The sequence below is a fragment of the Peromyscus eremicus genome, chromosome 11, assembly GCF_949786415.1.
Source record: "Peromyscus eremicus chromosome 11, PerEre_H2_v1, whole genome shotgun sequence".
NCBI classification, from domain to species: Eukaryota; Metazoa; Chordata; class Mammalia; order Rodentia; family Cricetidae; genus Peromyscus; species Peromyscus eremicus.
In genome coordinates, this window is record NC_081427.1 from 58,961,818 (window position 1) to 58,978,145 (window position 16,328).

The window sequence follows — 16,328 nt, forward strand, 5'->3', positions numbered from 1 at the left end:
TGTTTTATGTAGTAAGTTTCAGGGCAACAAGGCTACATAACAGGGAGATCCTGTCTAAAAAACAAAACAAAACAAAACAAAACAACAAAAAAAACCTAAAGAAATAAATAATAATTTAAAAGTAAAAAAAGAACTTTTTCTCCTTTGGTGTTTCTGATAGCTGACAGCAGTTGATAAAAAGTATATTTGGTGAGCAAAAATTGAAGTTGTTACCTTTCTGCCAGGTTGTAACTCGGTGTTAGAGCACCCACCTAGCTTGCACAAGGGGCTGGGTTTGATTCCCCCATACAACAACAATAATAATGAAATAAAACCTCTCTCTCCAACTAATCCTCAGAGTTTGGAAACCATGAATTTCTAGTTTTATGGAATGTGGCCTTTGCATAAGTTCATTGAGAATCAGCTCTTGTACCTGGACACAAGCGGAGACCCCGGTCCGGTTGTCAAGGTTTCAGGTCATTTTAAGGAAGGAAGGCCATCTGTGTGGAGACAACGGAAAAGCTGAGCCTGTTTCTTACCATCCCAGTCTCATGCAGGTTCACTGGCCCATGGTAAGCGAAGAATATCACTTCAAAAAGTTAAATCTTGCCATGCAGCACACTGTCCAGCTTGGAGATGCCTCTGTGTATCGTGGTAGGATTCCGCCATGCTGTGCTCAAGCTCAAATGCCTTGGTATCTCTTTACTGCAGTGTCTCTGTATCATGGCCCACGTGAGAGACACGAACTAGGAAGCTCTTCTTAACTCCATTTTTTAACCTTTTTCTTTTCTTTTCTTTTTTTAAGCTCTCTCAGGTTTTAGGTAGAAATTATTACCCCATGTTGGGTTCCAAGTGTAGCCGGATAAATCTTTCTCGCCCACTTGTACCCAAATAACCAGTCAGAGGCTTAGTATTACTTATAAACTGTTTGGTCTGTGGCTCAGGCTTCTTGATAGCTAGCTCTTTCATCTTAAATTAACCCATTTCTACTAATCTATGTATTGCTGCATGGCCGTGGTGTTACCGGTCTGTTGGCATGTTGCTACTTGGGGGGCAGGCTGGTATCTGCTCTCACACTGCCTTTCTTCTCCGTGTCTCTTTGTTTGGATTTCCCACCTAGCTATAACCTGCCTTGCCATAGGCCAGAGCAGCTTCTTTATTGACCAATAGTAGCAGCACATATTCATAGTATACAGAAAGACCATCCCACAGCAATTTTTTTCATGTGCTTCAAGAGATGTAACTGGCTCCTATTAGGCCCCACATCATTTCTTTTTAGTTGTTATTACTATTCATGGTGCTATAAGGGTAAAATCCTCCGTTCTAGGGCTGGGAGGGTATAGCTCAGTGGTCATGTGTGCCTAACATATAGAAGGCCTTGAGTTTGATCCCAAGCACCAGAAGGGGGAAAAGTTCTTTATTCCATTTATCTGCATTCCTCACTTTTTCTCATACCACCATGGACACAGAAGATATCTAATAAATGTTTGTTTGTTTTAAGGTAAGATAATAAAGGTGAAAACAGCTGGATAGTGGTGGCACACGCCTTTAATCCCAGCACTAGGGAGGCAGAGGCAGGTGGATCACTGAGTTCAAGGCCAGCCTGGTCTCCAGAGCAAGTTCCAGGATAGCCAGGGCTAAACAGGAAAACCCTGTCTCAAAAACAAAAACAAAAAGTGAAAACAATGCCTGCCACATAGCAGGTGATCAGTAATGCTTCCTACACCTGAAAAGATAATTTTTAAACTCAGTATTAACAAATCAGGGAGGAAATAGTCACCTAGACTCAGTGACCCCCCTCAAACTGGATATCTGGCACGGGTGGGTGGGGCATGGGGACTTAGCCTGTTTTAACCCAAGAATCACACGATCAAAAGTATAGCTCTATAGTACAGCTTGAAGTCAGGGATCGTGATGCCTCCAGAGGTTGTGTTATTGTACAGGATTCTTTTGGCTATCCTGGGTTTTTTGTTTTTCCATATGAAGTTGAGTATTATTCTTTCCAGGTCTGTGAAGAATTGTGTTGGTATTTTGATGGGGATTGCATTGAATCTGTACATTGCTTTTGGTAAGATTGCCATTTTTACTATGTTAGTTCTGCCTATCCGTGAGCATGGGAGATCTTTCCATTTTCTGACACCTTCTTCAATTTCTTTTTTCAGGGACTTAAAGTTCTTGTCATATAGGTCTTTCACTTGCTTGGTTAGTGTTACCCCAAGGTATTTTATGTCATTTGTGGCTATAGTAAAGGGTGATGTATCTCTGATTTCCTTCTCTGCTTCTTTGTCTATTGTATATAGGAGGGCTACTGATTTGATCCCAGCTGGATCAACAACAGAGAGGGAGAACAAGGAACAGGAGACCATGGTAAATGAAGACCACATGAGAATAGGAAGAAGCAAAGTGCTAGAGAGGCACACAGAAATCCACAAAGATACCCCACAACAGACTGCTGGCAATGATCGAGAGACAGCCCGAACTGACCTACTCTGGTGATGGGATGGCCAAACACCCTAATTGTCGAGCTAGAAACCTCATCCAACTACTGAGGGATCTGGATGCAGAGATCCATGACTAGGCCCCGGGTGGATCTCTGGGAGTCCAATTAGCGAGAATGAGGAGGGTTTGTATGAGCGAGAATTGTTGAGACCAAAGTTGGATAAAGCACAGGGACAAATAGCCAAACGAACGGAAACACATGAACTATGAACCAATGGCTGAGGGGTCACCAACTGGATCAGGCCCTCTGAGTGGGTGAGACAGTTGATTGGCCTGATCTGTTTGGGAGGCATCCAGGCAGTGGGACCGGGTCCTGTGCTCATTGCATGAGTCCGCTGTTTGAAACCTGGGGCCTATGCAGGGTCGCTTGGCTCGGCCTGGGAGGAGGGGACTGGACCTACCTGGACTGAGTCTACCAGGTTGATCTCAGTCTGCGGGGAAGGCTTTGCCCTGGAGAAGATAGGAATGGGGGGCGGGCTGGGGGGAAGGTGAGGGGGGCGGGAGGGGGGAGAACAAGGGAATCCATGGCTGATATGTAGAACTGAATTGTATTGCAAAATTAAAAAAAAAAAAAGAAAAACAAGATCAAAAGTGGTTTGTGGGGCTGGAGAGGCATTCTGAGACGCTGGATCACCTGGGCTACAGGTCTTCATTGTTGATTGGTCCTTTTCTTCTTTCTGAAAACATACAAACTTTTAAAGGTTTTATATATATATATATATATATATATATATATATATATATATATATATATATATATATATATCTGCATTAACACAAGTATGGAATGAGCAGTATGCACAACCCAGTTAAAATGATTTTTTGTTCTATGTTTGAGCAGGTAAACACATTTGTCAATGTTAAATGTCCATCTGGAGGGTATAACCAAACCTCCCTCCATGCCATATGAAGGATGGCATGTAATAATATGTCATGAGGATGGTAGGCAATAAGATTTACATGGCTCATCCAGTCTCAGGAGAGGGAGCAGCACACATGTCCCCTGTCCTGTAGTCTTCCTTGGCTCCTTTCTTCAGGTCAGTAGCCAAGATTTTCAGGAGGTCTTCTCCAATCAAAGCTGATCTTTATTAATTTTGAAGAGAATCATAACTTTGTGTTTTTGGTGGAAACAAAGTCATAACCTCTCCCCAAACACAACATATTTTCTGAATTCCATTTTGAAGTTAAGACTTTTGTTTTTAAATATGAAGATTGGTTTAATTTAGGAGTTTCCATAAGCCAATGTCTACTGTTTTTTGTACACTAGCATTTAAAAAATTCAAATTCAACCAAGCACCATACAGGATCCAGACACCCTGTGTATTTCCCATCTTTATGTGGCTTATTGTTTTTTATATTATGTTATTCTCTCTTAAAAGACTTTATTATTTTTAAACTATTCATTATTTTCTGTGACTGCCTATACCCATTTTCTTTTCTTTCTTCTGCATCTAAGCATATTTTAAAATAAACTGTACCTTTTAGAGGTTTTCTGTGTCTGGACCTGGATTTACTAGGTGCCTGCAGCGTTCTCTGACTGAGTGAGACAAATCTTAAACTGCCATGTCAGCCACTGGGCGGCTCAGATTGGTTCATGGCATGGCGCTGGCAGCTGGCTCCAGGCCGCAGGAAGCACTGGTGTTCAGGAATGGCACAGCACCCTGGGTCCTGTGACCTGACTGTGGTTCACAGTCTCTTTCGTCTGTATCAGCACAGCTGCCCTGTTCCTTCTGGTCACAGTGTGCACAGAGCACCTGCTCCTCACACATGCCTGTTCCACCTTTGGACCTTTGCTCACCAAAGTGAGAGAGAGAGAGAGGAGACAGACATAGAGAGACAGAGACACAGAGAGACAAAGTGTGCGAGCGAGCATGCACTCATCACTGAGGAGGCATTTGCTGTGTCCTCCATTAACCTTACAGCCTTTGTCTCTCATTTCCTGATCATCGTCTTTTGATTTTTTAGTGAAGAAATGCTTGAGTTTCTCTCTTCTCTGCGTGATTCTAGTTTTTTTCTGTGTCATCATGGAGATTATGTTGAAAATACTAAAATCCCCAGCACTCCTATGTGAACCCAGGCCTCTTACTAACAGACAGAATGCTGCTCTCACAACCCTGCCCGGCCGTTCCAGGGACTGGTGTCACAAAGAGACATCTCTGTGCACTTGAGTCTCGTCACTGCTGTTTGGGGGCTTGTGACATGACATCTCTCACATTTCGGAGGAAACAAAGTTCATCCCTTCTGACTGTGGGTGGAGTCGCCTGTATGGAAGTTCTTTATTTCCTCTCGAGAGTCTGAATTCCTGAGTCATCCCCTTTCATCTCATCTGAAATCCCTTCATTCAGTGTTCATCTCTGGGAGCTTCTTAATGTCTTCTTCATTTCTAGAGGAATGTTTTGCTAAAGAATCATAGTTCATACAGTGTGCTTGCTTTCATTTCACATTGCATATATTGACCTATTTTCTTCTGACCTCTGTGTGTGTGTGTGTGTGTGTGTGTATGCGTGTGTGTGTGTGTGTGTGTATGCGTGTGTGTGTGTGTGTGTGTGTGTGTGTGTGTGTGTGTAAAACATGCATTTTGGGATGCATTTGTCCTACCATGTGTGTGGAGATTAGAGGACATTTTTGGCAGTCCTTACCTTCCCCCTTGTTTGAAGCAAGGGCTATGACTTGACAGCTCAGGGATTTAGATGAGGTGACCCAGGTTATCTGGCCCACAAGCCCCCAGGCATTTTACTATCTCCATTGCCTTTCCCACTTCTAGGGAGTTCTGATATTACAGGTGTGTTCTACTGAGTCCAGCCTTCACATGGCCTCTGGGAATTCACACGGAGGTCCTCACCTCACACTCTGAAAGGCAGATATTCTAACCACTGACCTATCTCCAAGGTTCCCACCCAGGTTTTTTATGAGAACCCAGTGGCCTTGGAAAGTATGAGAAAGGTATCTTCCTGACAGCATCGCTGTGGTAATAAATTGCTTTATTATATTGCATGAGCAGAACATTTTTCTGTAAGTTAAGCTGTAGCATCATCTTGGGCCCACCAGTCAGAATTCAAAGAAAAGGTGCCGTGGTGAGTGCAGATAGGAGGTCAGCAAAGCAGGAGGCACAGCAGACATTCAAACCAGAAACCCCAGAGCATCCTCCAGGCTCTGATTTCTAAAAGCCTAATGCCAGGCTCCATGGCCCACCTGAGCCAGAGCCTTTGCGTGCCGCCCAGCCATGTCAGGGCAGGGCCTGCTATGACCTCACGAGGAGCGATTGTGAGGGGTCCAGCCAGCAGATATTATGCTGTGGCCCGGCCTGGATTTCTTTGGGTGTGTTGAGAGGAGCTGTGGAGTGGTGCCCTGTGTGATTTTACTGTTATCAATCGAGGTTGCGTGGGAATTTTGCGTTTGATTGTTTGGTTTGTGTGTGTGTTTGGGTTTGTATGTGCATGTGTGTCTAGACGGGTGTGTGTGTGTGTGTGTGTGTGTGTGTAGGTTTGCTTGTGTGTGTGTGCTTGTGGTTTTTATGTGTATGTGTGTCTAGATGTGTGTGTGTGTATAGGTTTGCTTGTGTGTGTGTGACTTGTATGTGTGTGTGTGTGGTATATGTATGTGTTTTTGTGTTTAAGTTCACTTGTGTACAAGTACCTGTTTGAGTGTGTGCACCTGTGCATTTTCGTGTGTGAGTAGGTATACCTGTGGGTGAGTGTGAGTGCACCTGTGTGTGTGTGTGAGTAGGTATACCTGTGGGTGAGTGTGGGTGCACTTGTGTGTGTGTGTGAGTAGGCATACCTGTAGGTGAGTGTGAGTGCACTTGTGTATGTGTGTGTGTGTTTGCGCGTGCATACGTGCAGGCGTGAGTGTTTTTGTGTCCTATAGGGGCACGTGTGGGTAGGTGTGGGAACACCTGTGTGTGGGAGAGCATTGACTCCCGGAGTCAACTTGACCATTGTACCTAAGGTAGGTCATCTGCCTTGTTTTTTGAGACAGTCTCTCACTGAACTGGAGCTGGTCAAGTGTCTAGGCTGGCTGGCCAGTGTTCCCAGGGATCTGCTGGGCTGACTCTGCAATCAGATTAAAAAAGCACTTACTGATTCTTTTATGCTAGGTTTCTAGAGATGGAATGAGGCCCTCCTGTTTTGCATGGGCCTCATTTAATTTAACTACTAAACTATCTCCCCAGCCTGTGGCTATTTGAGGTGTTTTGGGGTTGGGTTTTTTGTTTGTTTGGTTTGTTTTGTTTTGTTTTGTTTTTCCTGAGAAATGGTTTCTCTGTGTAGCCCTGGCTGTCCTGGAACTCACTCTGTAGACCAGGCTGGCCTCAAACCCTGAGATCCACCTGCCTCTGCCTCTGGAGTGCTGGGACTGAAGGTATGTGTCACCATAGCTCAGTGTTTGAGTTTTACTTTTGATGTTTTGGGTTTTCTGGCTTCTTGGTTTGGGCTGGTTTCAGGTTTGTTAGTTTTTCTTTGAAATTTTCTTTGTGTTTTTATTATTTTTACATTTTGGGGGATTTTGTGTCACCTTTGGTTTTCTGATTTTGTTTTGCTTTTCTAGGTTTTCTTATTGTATTTTTGCTTTGTTTGGGGTTTTAGATTTTTGCTTATTTGTTTTTTTTAAGATACAGTATTTTTGAGAATTTCATATATTCATAGAATATATTTTGATTATATTCTCTGACCACTCTTCCCCAACTTCTCCTAGATCTCCCCTACCTCTACTCCAACTCCCAATTCCTCTCTCTCTCTCTCTCAATAGCCCATTGATCCCAATTTGTGCTCATATGTTCATGGGTGTGGGGTATCCATTGCAGTGTGGTTGGCCTATCAGGAGCCACATTCTTTTTTTTTCTATTACTACATTTATTTATTTATACTTTCATTCATTGTGAGTGGGGGAGCAGATATAATGTGGATATCAGAGGACAACTTGTTGGATCTGCTTCTTTCTTTCTTCTTTCCATGTGGCTCTTAGGAATCTAACACAGATCATTAAGCTTGGTAGCAAATGTCATTACTCACTGAGACATCTCGAACCCTGTGGTTCTTGGTTTTTAATTATTAGGTAAAAAAAATAACAATGTTCTAATGAAAATGAAGTTTGATGTGCTGGTTTTGAAAGCATCAAGGGATTTATTGTGACTTTTTTTGCTTTTGTAGCCTAGTTCTGGCCACTGTGAGGCTCTTTGCAGTCGTTTTTGTTTCCTTTGTCAGAAAAGTATTTGGTCTAGTTCCTCTGCGTTGGAGAAATGCTTCTGCTCGACATTAGGGGAATGCTGCAAGCTGCAGAAATATGAAGTATGAATTCAGCTGACAATGACAAAATTCTCATACCTGCAAGAGCAGGCAGGAGCCACGTTCTTGAGGAGAAATGACTCTCCCTTCCCCAGAAACCACCAACTGTCAGGGGCTCCTATGGGCAGTCATGCTGGACTGCTTACTGCTTGGTTTGGGGCAGGTCTTGTGCAGGCAGCCACAGCTGCAGCCAGCTCGGGAGTGCAGTGGTCCTGTCATGCCAAGACGATGATAATTTGCTCTGGTCCTTCCCTCTGGTTCTTACAATCTCTCTGCCCCCTTTTCCATGATGGTCCCGGAGCCTTAGAGGAGAAAGGGTATGATGTGGACATCCCATTTGTGTCTGAGCACTCCATTGACTCTCTCTATTCTTTGACAAGTTGTAAATTTCTATGTAAACATTTGCACAAATACATTTCTCTGATGAGATCTGAGAGTTGCACTAATAAATCCAAAGATTTGATGCAAGGATCCACATATGAATGGGAACATGAGAATATGCCATGCTTGCCTTTCTGGGTTTGGGTCACCTCACTTAGTGTAATGTTTCCCAATTCCATCCATTTACTTAGAAATTTCATAATTTCAGTTTTCTTTGTAGCTGAATAAAATTCCATTTTGTATGGATACCACATTTTAGTTAGCCCTTCATCAGTTGATGGATGTCTAGGCTGTTTACATATCTCAGCTATTGTGAATAGAGCAGCACTGAAAGTGGGTAAGTGTCTCTGCAGCAGGAAATAGAGTCCCTTGAGCATATACCCAGGAGTAGTATAGCTGGACCATATGATAGGTCTATTGCTAGTTTTCTGAGGAACAGCCACACTGATTTCTACAGTGGCTGCACCAGTTTGCACTCCCATCCACAGTGCATGAGGGTCTCCATCCCCCACACTCACACCAGCATCCACAGTGCATGAGGGTCTCCATCCCCCACACTACACCAGAATCCACAGTGCATGAGGGTCTCCATCCCCCACACTCACACCAGCATCCACAGTGCATGAGGGTCTCCATCCCCCACACAAACACCAGAATCCACAGTGCATGAGGGTCTCCATCCCCCACACTCACATCAGCATCCACAGTGCATGAGGGTCTCCATCCCCCACACCCACACCAACATCCACAGTGCATGAGGGTCTCCATCCCCCACATCCACACCAGCATCCACAGTGCATGAGGATTTTCATCTCCCACATCCACACCAACATCCACAGTGCATGAGGGTCTCTGTAGCTTAAGTTTTCCTGCCTGGCCCACAGTCAGGATATATCTCTTTCACCTGCCAGTCCCACAGCCTCTCAGACCCAACCAAGTAAACACAGAGACTTATGTTGCTTTCAAACTCTATGGCCGTGGCAGGCTTCTTGCTAACTGTTCTTATAGCTTAAATTAATCCATTTCCTTTAATCTATACCTTGCCACATGGCTCGTGTCTTACCGGCATCTTCACAAGCTATTTCTCATCATGGCGGCTGGCAGTGTCTCTCTGACTCAGCCTTCCACTTCCCAGCTTTATTCTCCTCCTTGCCCCGCCTATACTTCCTGCCTAGCCAAGGGCCAATCAGTGTTTTATTGATTAATTAGGAACACATTTGCCATACATCCCACAGCACTTCCCCTTATTTTTTTTTCCAAAAAGGAAGGTTTTAACCTTAAAGTAAAATTACATATAATTTGGGAATTTGGGCGTAGCTTCTCTTACTACTTCCTGCTGGAAGGGGGCGCTGTATCTTATGGGGAAACAAAGAAAATTTTAGAATTATGGAATAGTCCATGAGGCTGTATCGTCTGAGCCAGATGCCTTCAAACCATTCTGGATGTTGGATCATCTGGGCCATGGTGTCTCAGAGACCTTTCAGGGGGTCTTGGCTGGTCAAACCTGATGTATCTGAATCTTGAACAAATCCATAGCCTCTGGCTTTCTGTGGAAACAAAAGAGACTCTTTTCCAAAGCAACATATCCTTATATCCAAATTTTGAAGTCAAGGTACCTTTAAAATATACATTTTGGCATAACTCAACAGCTTTTACAATCAAATGTTTTTCTGCAGTTAAAAATCCCAAAGACAACACAATCCAGATTCTCTGTGTAATATCCATTTTTACGTGGCTTATTTTTTATACTACCTTTACTGTCTCTTTAAAGACTTTATTTTTTAAAACTATGTATTTGTTTCTATAACTCTATATATCACCTTTTTTGTCTTTTTCAAACCTACGTATCTTTTACACATTGTAAACTATTACATCTGAATCTGTCTTATTGTGAATCTCTTGCCTTAAACTGCAGCAGCTGTGGCTGCTGGCTCCGCCCACCTCAGCTTCCCAACATGGCTACGTTTACCACCAGCTCTGGGAGCTATCATGGGTCTATGCTTTTATCCAAGCAGCATGTAGTCCAGAAACCTCTTTTTTTGTTTTGTACTGTCAAAGTCTAAATCCACCATGCAGCTTAATGTGCCACTTGCAGAGGCCTCATTCCCGCCAGTAGCTCCAACTGGCAGCTGCCGCTCATTTGAGAGAGACAATTAGGAAGCTGGTTTTAGCTCCGTTTTAGAATCTTTTTTCTCAGTTTTTAGGTGGAAACTCTTGCCACCACGTTGGACGCCATTTGTAGCTTGAGTTTTCCTGCCTGGCCCACAGTCAGGATATATCTCTTTCACCTGCCAGTCCCACAGCGTCTCAGACCCGACCAAGTAAACACAGAGACTTATGTTGCTTTCAAACTGTATGGCCGTGGCAGGCTTCTTGCTAACTGTTCTTATAGCTTAAATTAATCCATTTCCTTTAATCTATACCTTGCCACATGGCTCGTGTCTTACCGGCATCTTCACAAGCTATTTCTCATCATGGCGGCTGGCAGTGTCTCTCTAACTCAGCCTTCCACTTCCCAGCTTTATTCTCCTCCTTGCCCCGCCTATACTTCCTGCCTAGCCAACGGCCAATCAGTGTTTTATTGATTAATTAGCAACACATTTGCCATACATCCCACAGCAGGTCTCCATCCCCCACACCCACACCAGCATCCACAGTGCATAAGGGTCTCCATCCCCCACACTCACACCAGCATCCACAGTGCATGAGGGTTTCCATCCCCCACACCCACATCAGCATTCACAGTGCATGAGGGTCTCCATCCCCCACACTCACATCAGCATCCACAGTGCATGAGGGTCTCCATCCCCCACATCCACATCAGCATCCACAGTGCATGAGGGTTTCCATCTCCCACATCCACACCAGCATCCACAGTGCATGAGGGTCTCCATCCCCCACATCCACATCAGCATCCACAGTGCATGAGGGTCTCCATCCCCCACATCCACATCAGCATCCACAGTGCATGAGGGTCTCCATCCCCCACATCCACACCAGTATCCACAGTGCATGAGGGTTTCCATCCCCCACACCCACATCAGCATCCACAGTGCATGAGGGTCTCCATCCCCCACATCCACATCAGCATCCACAGTGCATGAGGGTCTCCATCCCCCACATCCACACCAGCATTTGTTGCCTTTTATTAGTCTTTGCCATTCTGACTAGAGTAAAACAAAATCTCAAAAAGTTTTAATTTGCCTTTCCCTGATGGCCGAGGATGGTGATTATTAATACAAATACAAACATATATACATACACACATATATATATGCACACACATATGTGTATATATATATTTATATATATATTTCTTAAGCCATTTGTGTGTCTTCTGAGAAAACCCTTTTCAGTACCCTATCCAAATTATTCATTGGATTGTTTCTTAGTGTTTATTACTTTTTAAGTGATTTGTATAATCTAGAAGCTTTTCTGGGCTTTGTTATATTTTGTTTTGATTTCTAGGTTTTTAGTTTTTAATGTGTTTTGTTTGTCTGGAGTTTTGCTTGTTTTTGTTCAATTTTATGTTGCTTGGATCTTCTAATTTTTTAAATTTCTTCATCCTTTCCTTATTTTTGGTATGTTTTTCTTCTTAAGCAATCAGTGGTCTTCATTCTCAGTGTTGCTGAGCTCTGGTCCTCCTCCCTAGTGACCTGCAGCTAGGTTTTTTTTATTTGGATTCTTTTGGCTTTGTGTGTGTGTGATTTTGGTTTTCTGGAGTTTTGTTGTTGTTGTTGTTGTTTTTAGTTGTTTGATAGAATTTCAGGCTTTCTATTTTTTTCACTGTTTTCATTTTCATTTTGAATTTCTTCTTTCTTCTTTTTTCTTTCTGTTAGGTAACATTTATACTTTGTTACCAAAAATGAGCTCTAGTAGTAAAGAAGAGGATGCCACAGACCTTGAGTCTGCATCCAGCTCCCCGGAAACAGAAAACTTCTACTCGCAGTATGTGATCTTGAAGACCATTGGCCGTGGAGGCTTTGCCGAGGTAAAACTGGCCTACCACCGCTTCACCAGCACCCTGGTGGCTGTCAAAGTACTTCAGAAAATGAATAAGTGGTGCTTTCCGGTCCAACCCGAGGTCAATATTATGAAGATAATCAACCACCCCAACATCATCTCCCTTCTCCAAGTGATTGAGTCTGAGAAGAGAACATACCTCATCATGGAGCTGGCTGCGGGAAAACAACTCCGTCACTACGTCCGAAAGGCTGGCCACCTGGAAGAAGACCAAGCCCGGGGGATCTTCAGGCAAATCCTAAGTGCTGTGAGTTACTGCCATGAACATGGAATAATTCATCGGGACCTGAAACCAGACAACATCATGGTGGATAGGAACGGAAAAGTCAAAATCATCGACTTTGGCCTTGGCGCCCAAGTTAAGCCCGGACAAAAACTTGGATTTTACTGTGGGGCTTTCAAATTTTTTGCCCCTGAATATTTCCTTAGAAGACTTTATGACGGCCCCAAGGTCGACATATGGATGTTAGGAGCTGTTTTATATTTCATGGTAGTTGGGAAAGTCCCATTTGATGGTGACACCCTACCAGAGCTCCGACATCAGATTGTGAATGGGAAATATACTGTCCCCTTGGGCCTGTCAGAGGAACTCCAGGACCTGCTTAGCCTCCTAATGACAGTCGACCCCATGTGTAGGCCAACAGTGGATGAAGTGATGACACACCCCTGGCTCAGAAAAGACATGGAGGCTTCCCCAAACGACTGTGAAGAAATGGTCCCTGGCTTGCCTGACCCTGCAATAGTGAAAGCCATGGAACACATTGGGTTCCAAGCCCAGGACATCAAAGACTCATTACAACAGAGAAAATTCAACCAGACCATGGCGTCTTATTGCTTACTAAAAAGGCAAGCTCTCCAGTGGCCTACCTGCACAACCTTGGCTCAACCCGTGAATCCAGGGGTGGTGCCATTCCCTTCCCTAGAGGATCCTGTTGCTTTCCCTCTACCTCCCAGGAGGAGGAGTAGTGAGCCTGCCCTTGGCACATTGCTCAGAGGGTCATCCACTAGTGGTCAGGTATCTGCCTATGGCCAGCAGGCAGGTCAAAGAGGACACAGAAGGGCCAACATTCCTCTCCACTCGCCACTCCAGAGAACACTCACTTTGGACCAAGACCCCCAACGCTCCAAGAGTGCCCCTTGCATTTGCTCAATGAGTACCAGCAATGATAACAAAGAAGATGACTTATGCTCCCACAGAGACTCAGCAAAGGACAAGTCTACCCGCAGCCATGGCCAGCCTCGAGGCTTGAGGGCATGGACAAGGAGGATAGGAAACGCCCTTATGGGGCTCTGCTGCTGCTGTCCATCAAGGAAGAAACCTCTGTGGGGGCGGAACAAAGTCTTCCCTCAGAAATGAGGCACAAGGAGGGCGTCTGGAGAACAAGCAGCAGGCCTGGCCCAGGTACCTTTCTGTGTTTAAATGAGTGTTTTACTCATGTCTGTGTTGATGGACAGATCATAACTATGTGTATTTATGAAATAGAATGCATTGGGAAGCTAGATGTAGATACCATGGGATGGTTCAATGGAACCTATCAACATATCTAGCATCCTAGAAGACAAATCTCACTGTATCCTACACATGGGAAATCTAAAAATGTTGGACCAGAAGTCAATGGCAGAAGGGTGTTGACCATGTTAAGAGAAGGGAGGGGGGAGGGGAGGTGCTGAGGAAGGAGAAAAGTGGTATGGGGTGGGAGCTAGGTGATGAGGGACAGAGGTGCCTGGGGGCAGAGGTTTAGACAGGAGGAAGCAGCTTGGAGAGCAGGGCAGAGCAGGGTGACCACAGTTGGAAAGATGCCCTGTATAGCTGCATTCACAGATTCTCGTTCACGTGTGTTGTTGTATTTTAAGAGTTCTTCGGAGGATGCAGAACATCACAAATCTGCAGCCGTGGTGTTGGAGAGGACTCATGTATGGGAAGAGACCTGCAGACGGAACCATGCAGAAAGCCCATGATGCCCTGTGTCTATGCCCTGCTCAGAGGTCCAGCCAGGAAGAAGGGAGCAAATGATGGAATCCTGGGCCACAGGAATTCTGCAAGGACCCTGCCCCTCAAAGGCATCCATAATCAGGGGGCAGGAGCCAAAAACGTGTCCAAAGTCTACCCAGGTCACATGAGACCCCTCTTCTCCTGACACTTCCCTGCCTCATTCTTAGTAGCAGACTAACAGTAACAGATTTCTCAGGGTCCAAACTGACAGCTCCATTCTCCCTGACAGATTTCCCAGGGCCCAAACTGATAGCTACGTTCTTCCTGACAAATTTTTCAGGCCAAAACTGACAGTTTTCTCAGGGTCTAGACTGTCTGTCTCCTCCTCATCGGATATTGTAGAGATATCTGACAGGGAATTGGTAGGGGTGATCAAAAGATTACCCATCTTTTCAACGGGATGAAAATTTGTATCAGACCCTTATGTCCTGTGCTTATGGGGACTGTTTGTGGTTTTTTTTTTTAGGCCATGACCGTATGCCCACATGGTGTCTCCGGATGAGGGATGGCGATCGGGAGCCAAGTCTTGGTTCCACCTCCTTGGAGGTCAACCCTTATGTGGAAGTGCTGGGCAAACCGAAATGAAAAAAAAAATGTGCCTTCCTAACGGAATGGGCAGACAAACATGACAGACAACACAGAAGAAGGAAAGAAGTGGGGGCCCCAATGCTCTCCTGCCAAAGGGACGGGAAGAACACAACACTTCTCACCAAAACACACTGTTTGTGTTTCTTGGGGCCACTGTCAAGCACAGCCGGCAAGTAAAGAGAGGGAGCCGATCAGAACCTGCGCTGGGAGAAAAAAGTAACAGAAGCCCCACATTGGGTGCCACAAATTGCTTGGATTCTAGCAGCTCCCTCATGGCAGGGGGTGAGAAGCCACGTCATCAACGACACAGACACACGGTGTCTGTGAAAAGCAAATAACAAACTCCTTTATTTAATAACAGGGTAGCCCTTATATACCCTCCTCCCAGCGCCCAGTATGTGTGGTCGTCCCTCATTGGCTGGGCACAATCAGGAATTCTGACAGCAATTGTTGCTAGGTCCTCAGACAGACTCAGCATGATCAGGAACTCTGACAGTGACTAGGAACTCTGACAGCTCCTGTTGCTAGACCCTCAGGCAGACTCCAGGTTAGCTCTTAAGGAGTGCATTATGTGCATGCCCTGGCTACTGGTCTGAGCCAATTTCCTCGACCCTATGGAGCCTGTCCTACTATAATGATTGTCATGAATCTCAGAATAAAAGTGATGTTTGTGAAAGATGACTCTGGGGGTTTTCCTGCATCTTCCTTTCACAGGAGAATTGGCCCTGTGGTGCTCAAAAGTCCCAGGGAAATTAACTTCACCCCCAACACCACCAAGTCATTAGAAGTGTCTTTGAAGGAACAAGCTCTAAGGTACCTGAAGGGGGAAAATGCAGAACCTGAGTGTGGATTTTGGGTCTTTCTGGATCCAGCAACATTTTCAGAAGGACCAGAGAGAACAATGGTGTCATCAGCTTGTCTCATTTCCACAGAGACAAGCATGGTAGCCTGATGAATTCCTGTGGACATGGCTCAGGTTGGATCCCAGTGCTGAGAAGCCACTGGTCTATCCTGCTGTGTTCCTTAATTGTATCATACAAGATGTTCTTTCTCCCTGTTGTGACATTTTCCCTTTTTAGATCTATGGGACAGGGCCACCCCTCTATGTCCTATCCAGGCATGTGTCCTTCAATGAACGAGTCAGATCTGGGGCAGAAGGAGGATGTGTGATGGCAAAGAGAAGTATAAATGTTCCATGTGAGAGGGCAGGCCCTGAGGACACAGACCAGCACCAAGATGTGCCCTGTTATAGGGACCTCACCTAACAAATACCAAACCCGAACCCTATCATACTTGGCAGATCACCAGTGCCTGGGGGGACCCATCTCACAGGCACCAAAGCTCTGGTTCATGTGCACACCTGTCCGCTCTGATGGTAGGGTCTCATAGATTCCTGAGATGCCCTCATAGCATCTTTCCAGTTATCCTGGTGTAAAGCTCTTGGCTTCTTTATAATGTTGCCAATCTCTTTAGCAAACACCCCTCTCTAAACTGTACTCTTACACTCCTTTAAATTCAGCCTCATGAGCTCTCAGGGAACAGACAGTGTGTGAGTGTGTATGTGTGTATACATGTGCAAGAGA

The 16,328-nt window shown here is 44.9% G+C and overlaps 1 protein-coding gene across 1 annotated transcript; it reads left to right on the plus strand.

Annotated features, from left to right (window-relative positions):
* Positions 1–6,293: 6,293 nt before the first annotated feature.
* On the plus strand, positions 6,294–15,426 carry LOC131921751 (sperm motility kinase 2B-like). The gene is made up of 4 exons (XM_059276497.1): positions 6,294–6,426; positions 11,981–13,566; positions 14,019–14,276; positions 14,624–15,426. The coding sequence occupies exon 2, from the start codon at positions 12,007–12,009 to the stop codon at positions 13,519–13,521; it is 1,515 nt and encodes a 504-aa protein (XP_059132480.1). The 5' UTR covers positions 6,294–6,426; positions 11,981–12,006; the 3' UTR covers positions 13,522–13,566; positions 14,019–14,276; positions 14,624–15,426.
* Positions 15,427–16,328: the final 902 nt, after the last annotated feature.

Coding starts and splice junctions, on each gene's coding strand:
- LOC131921751 (XM_059276497.1), top strand. CDS start 12,007: ATGAGCTCTAGTAGTAAAGAAGAGGATGCCACAGACCTTGAGTCTGCA.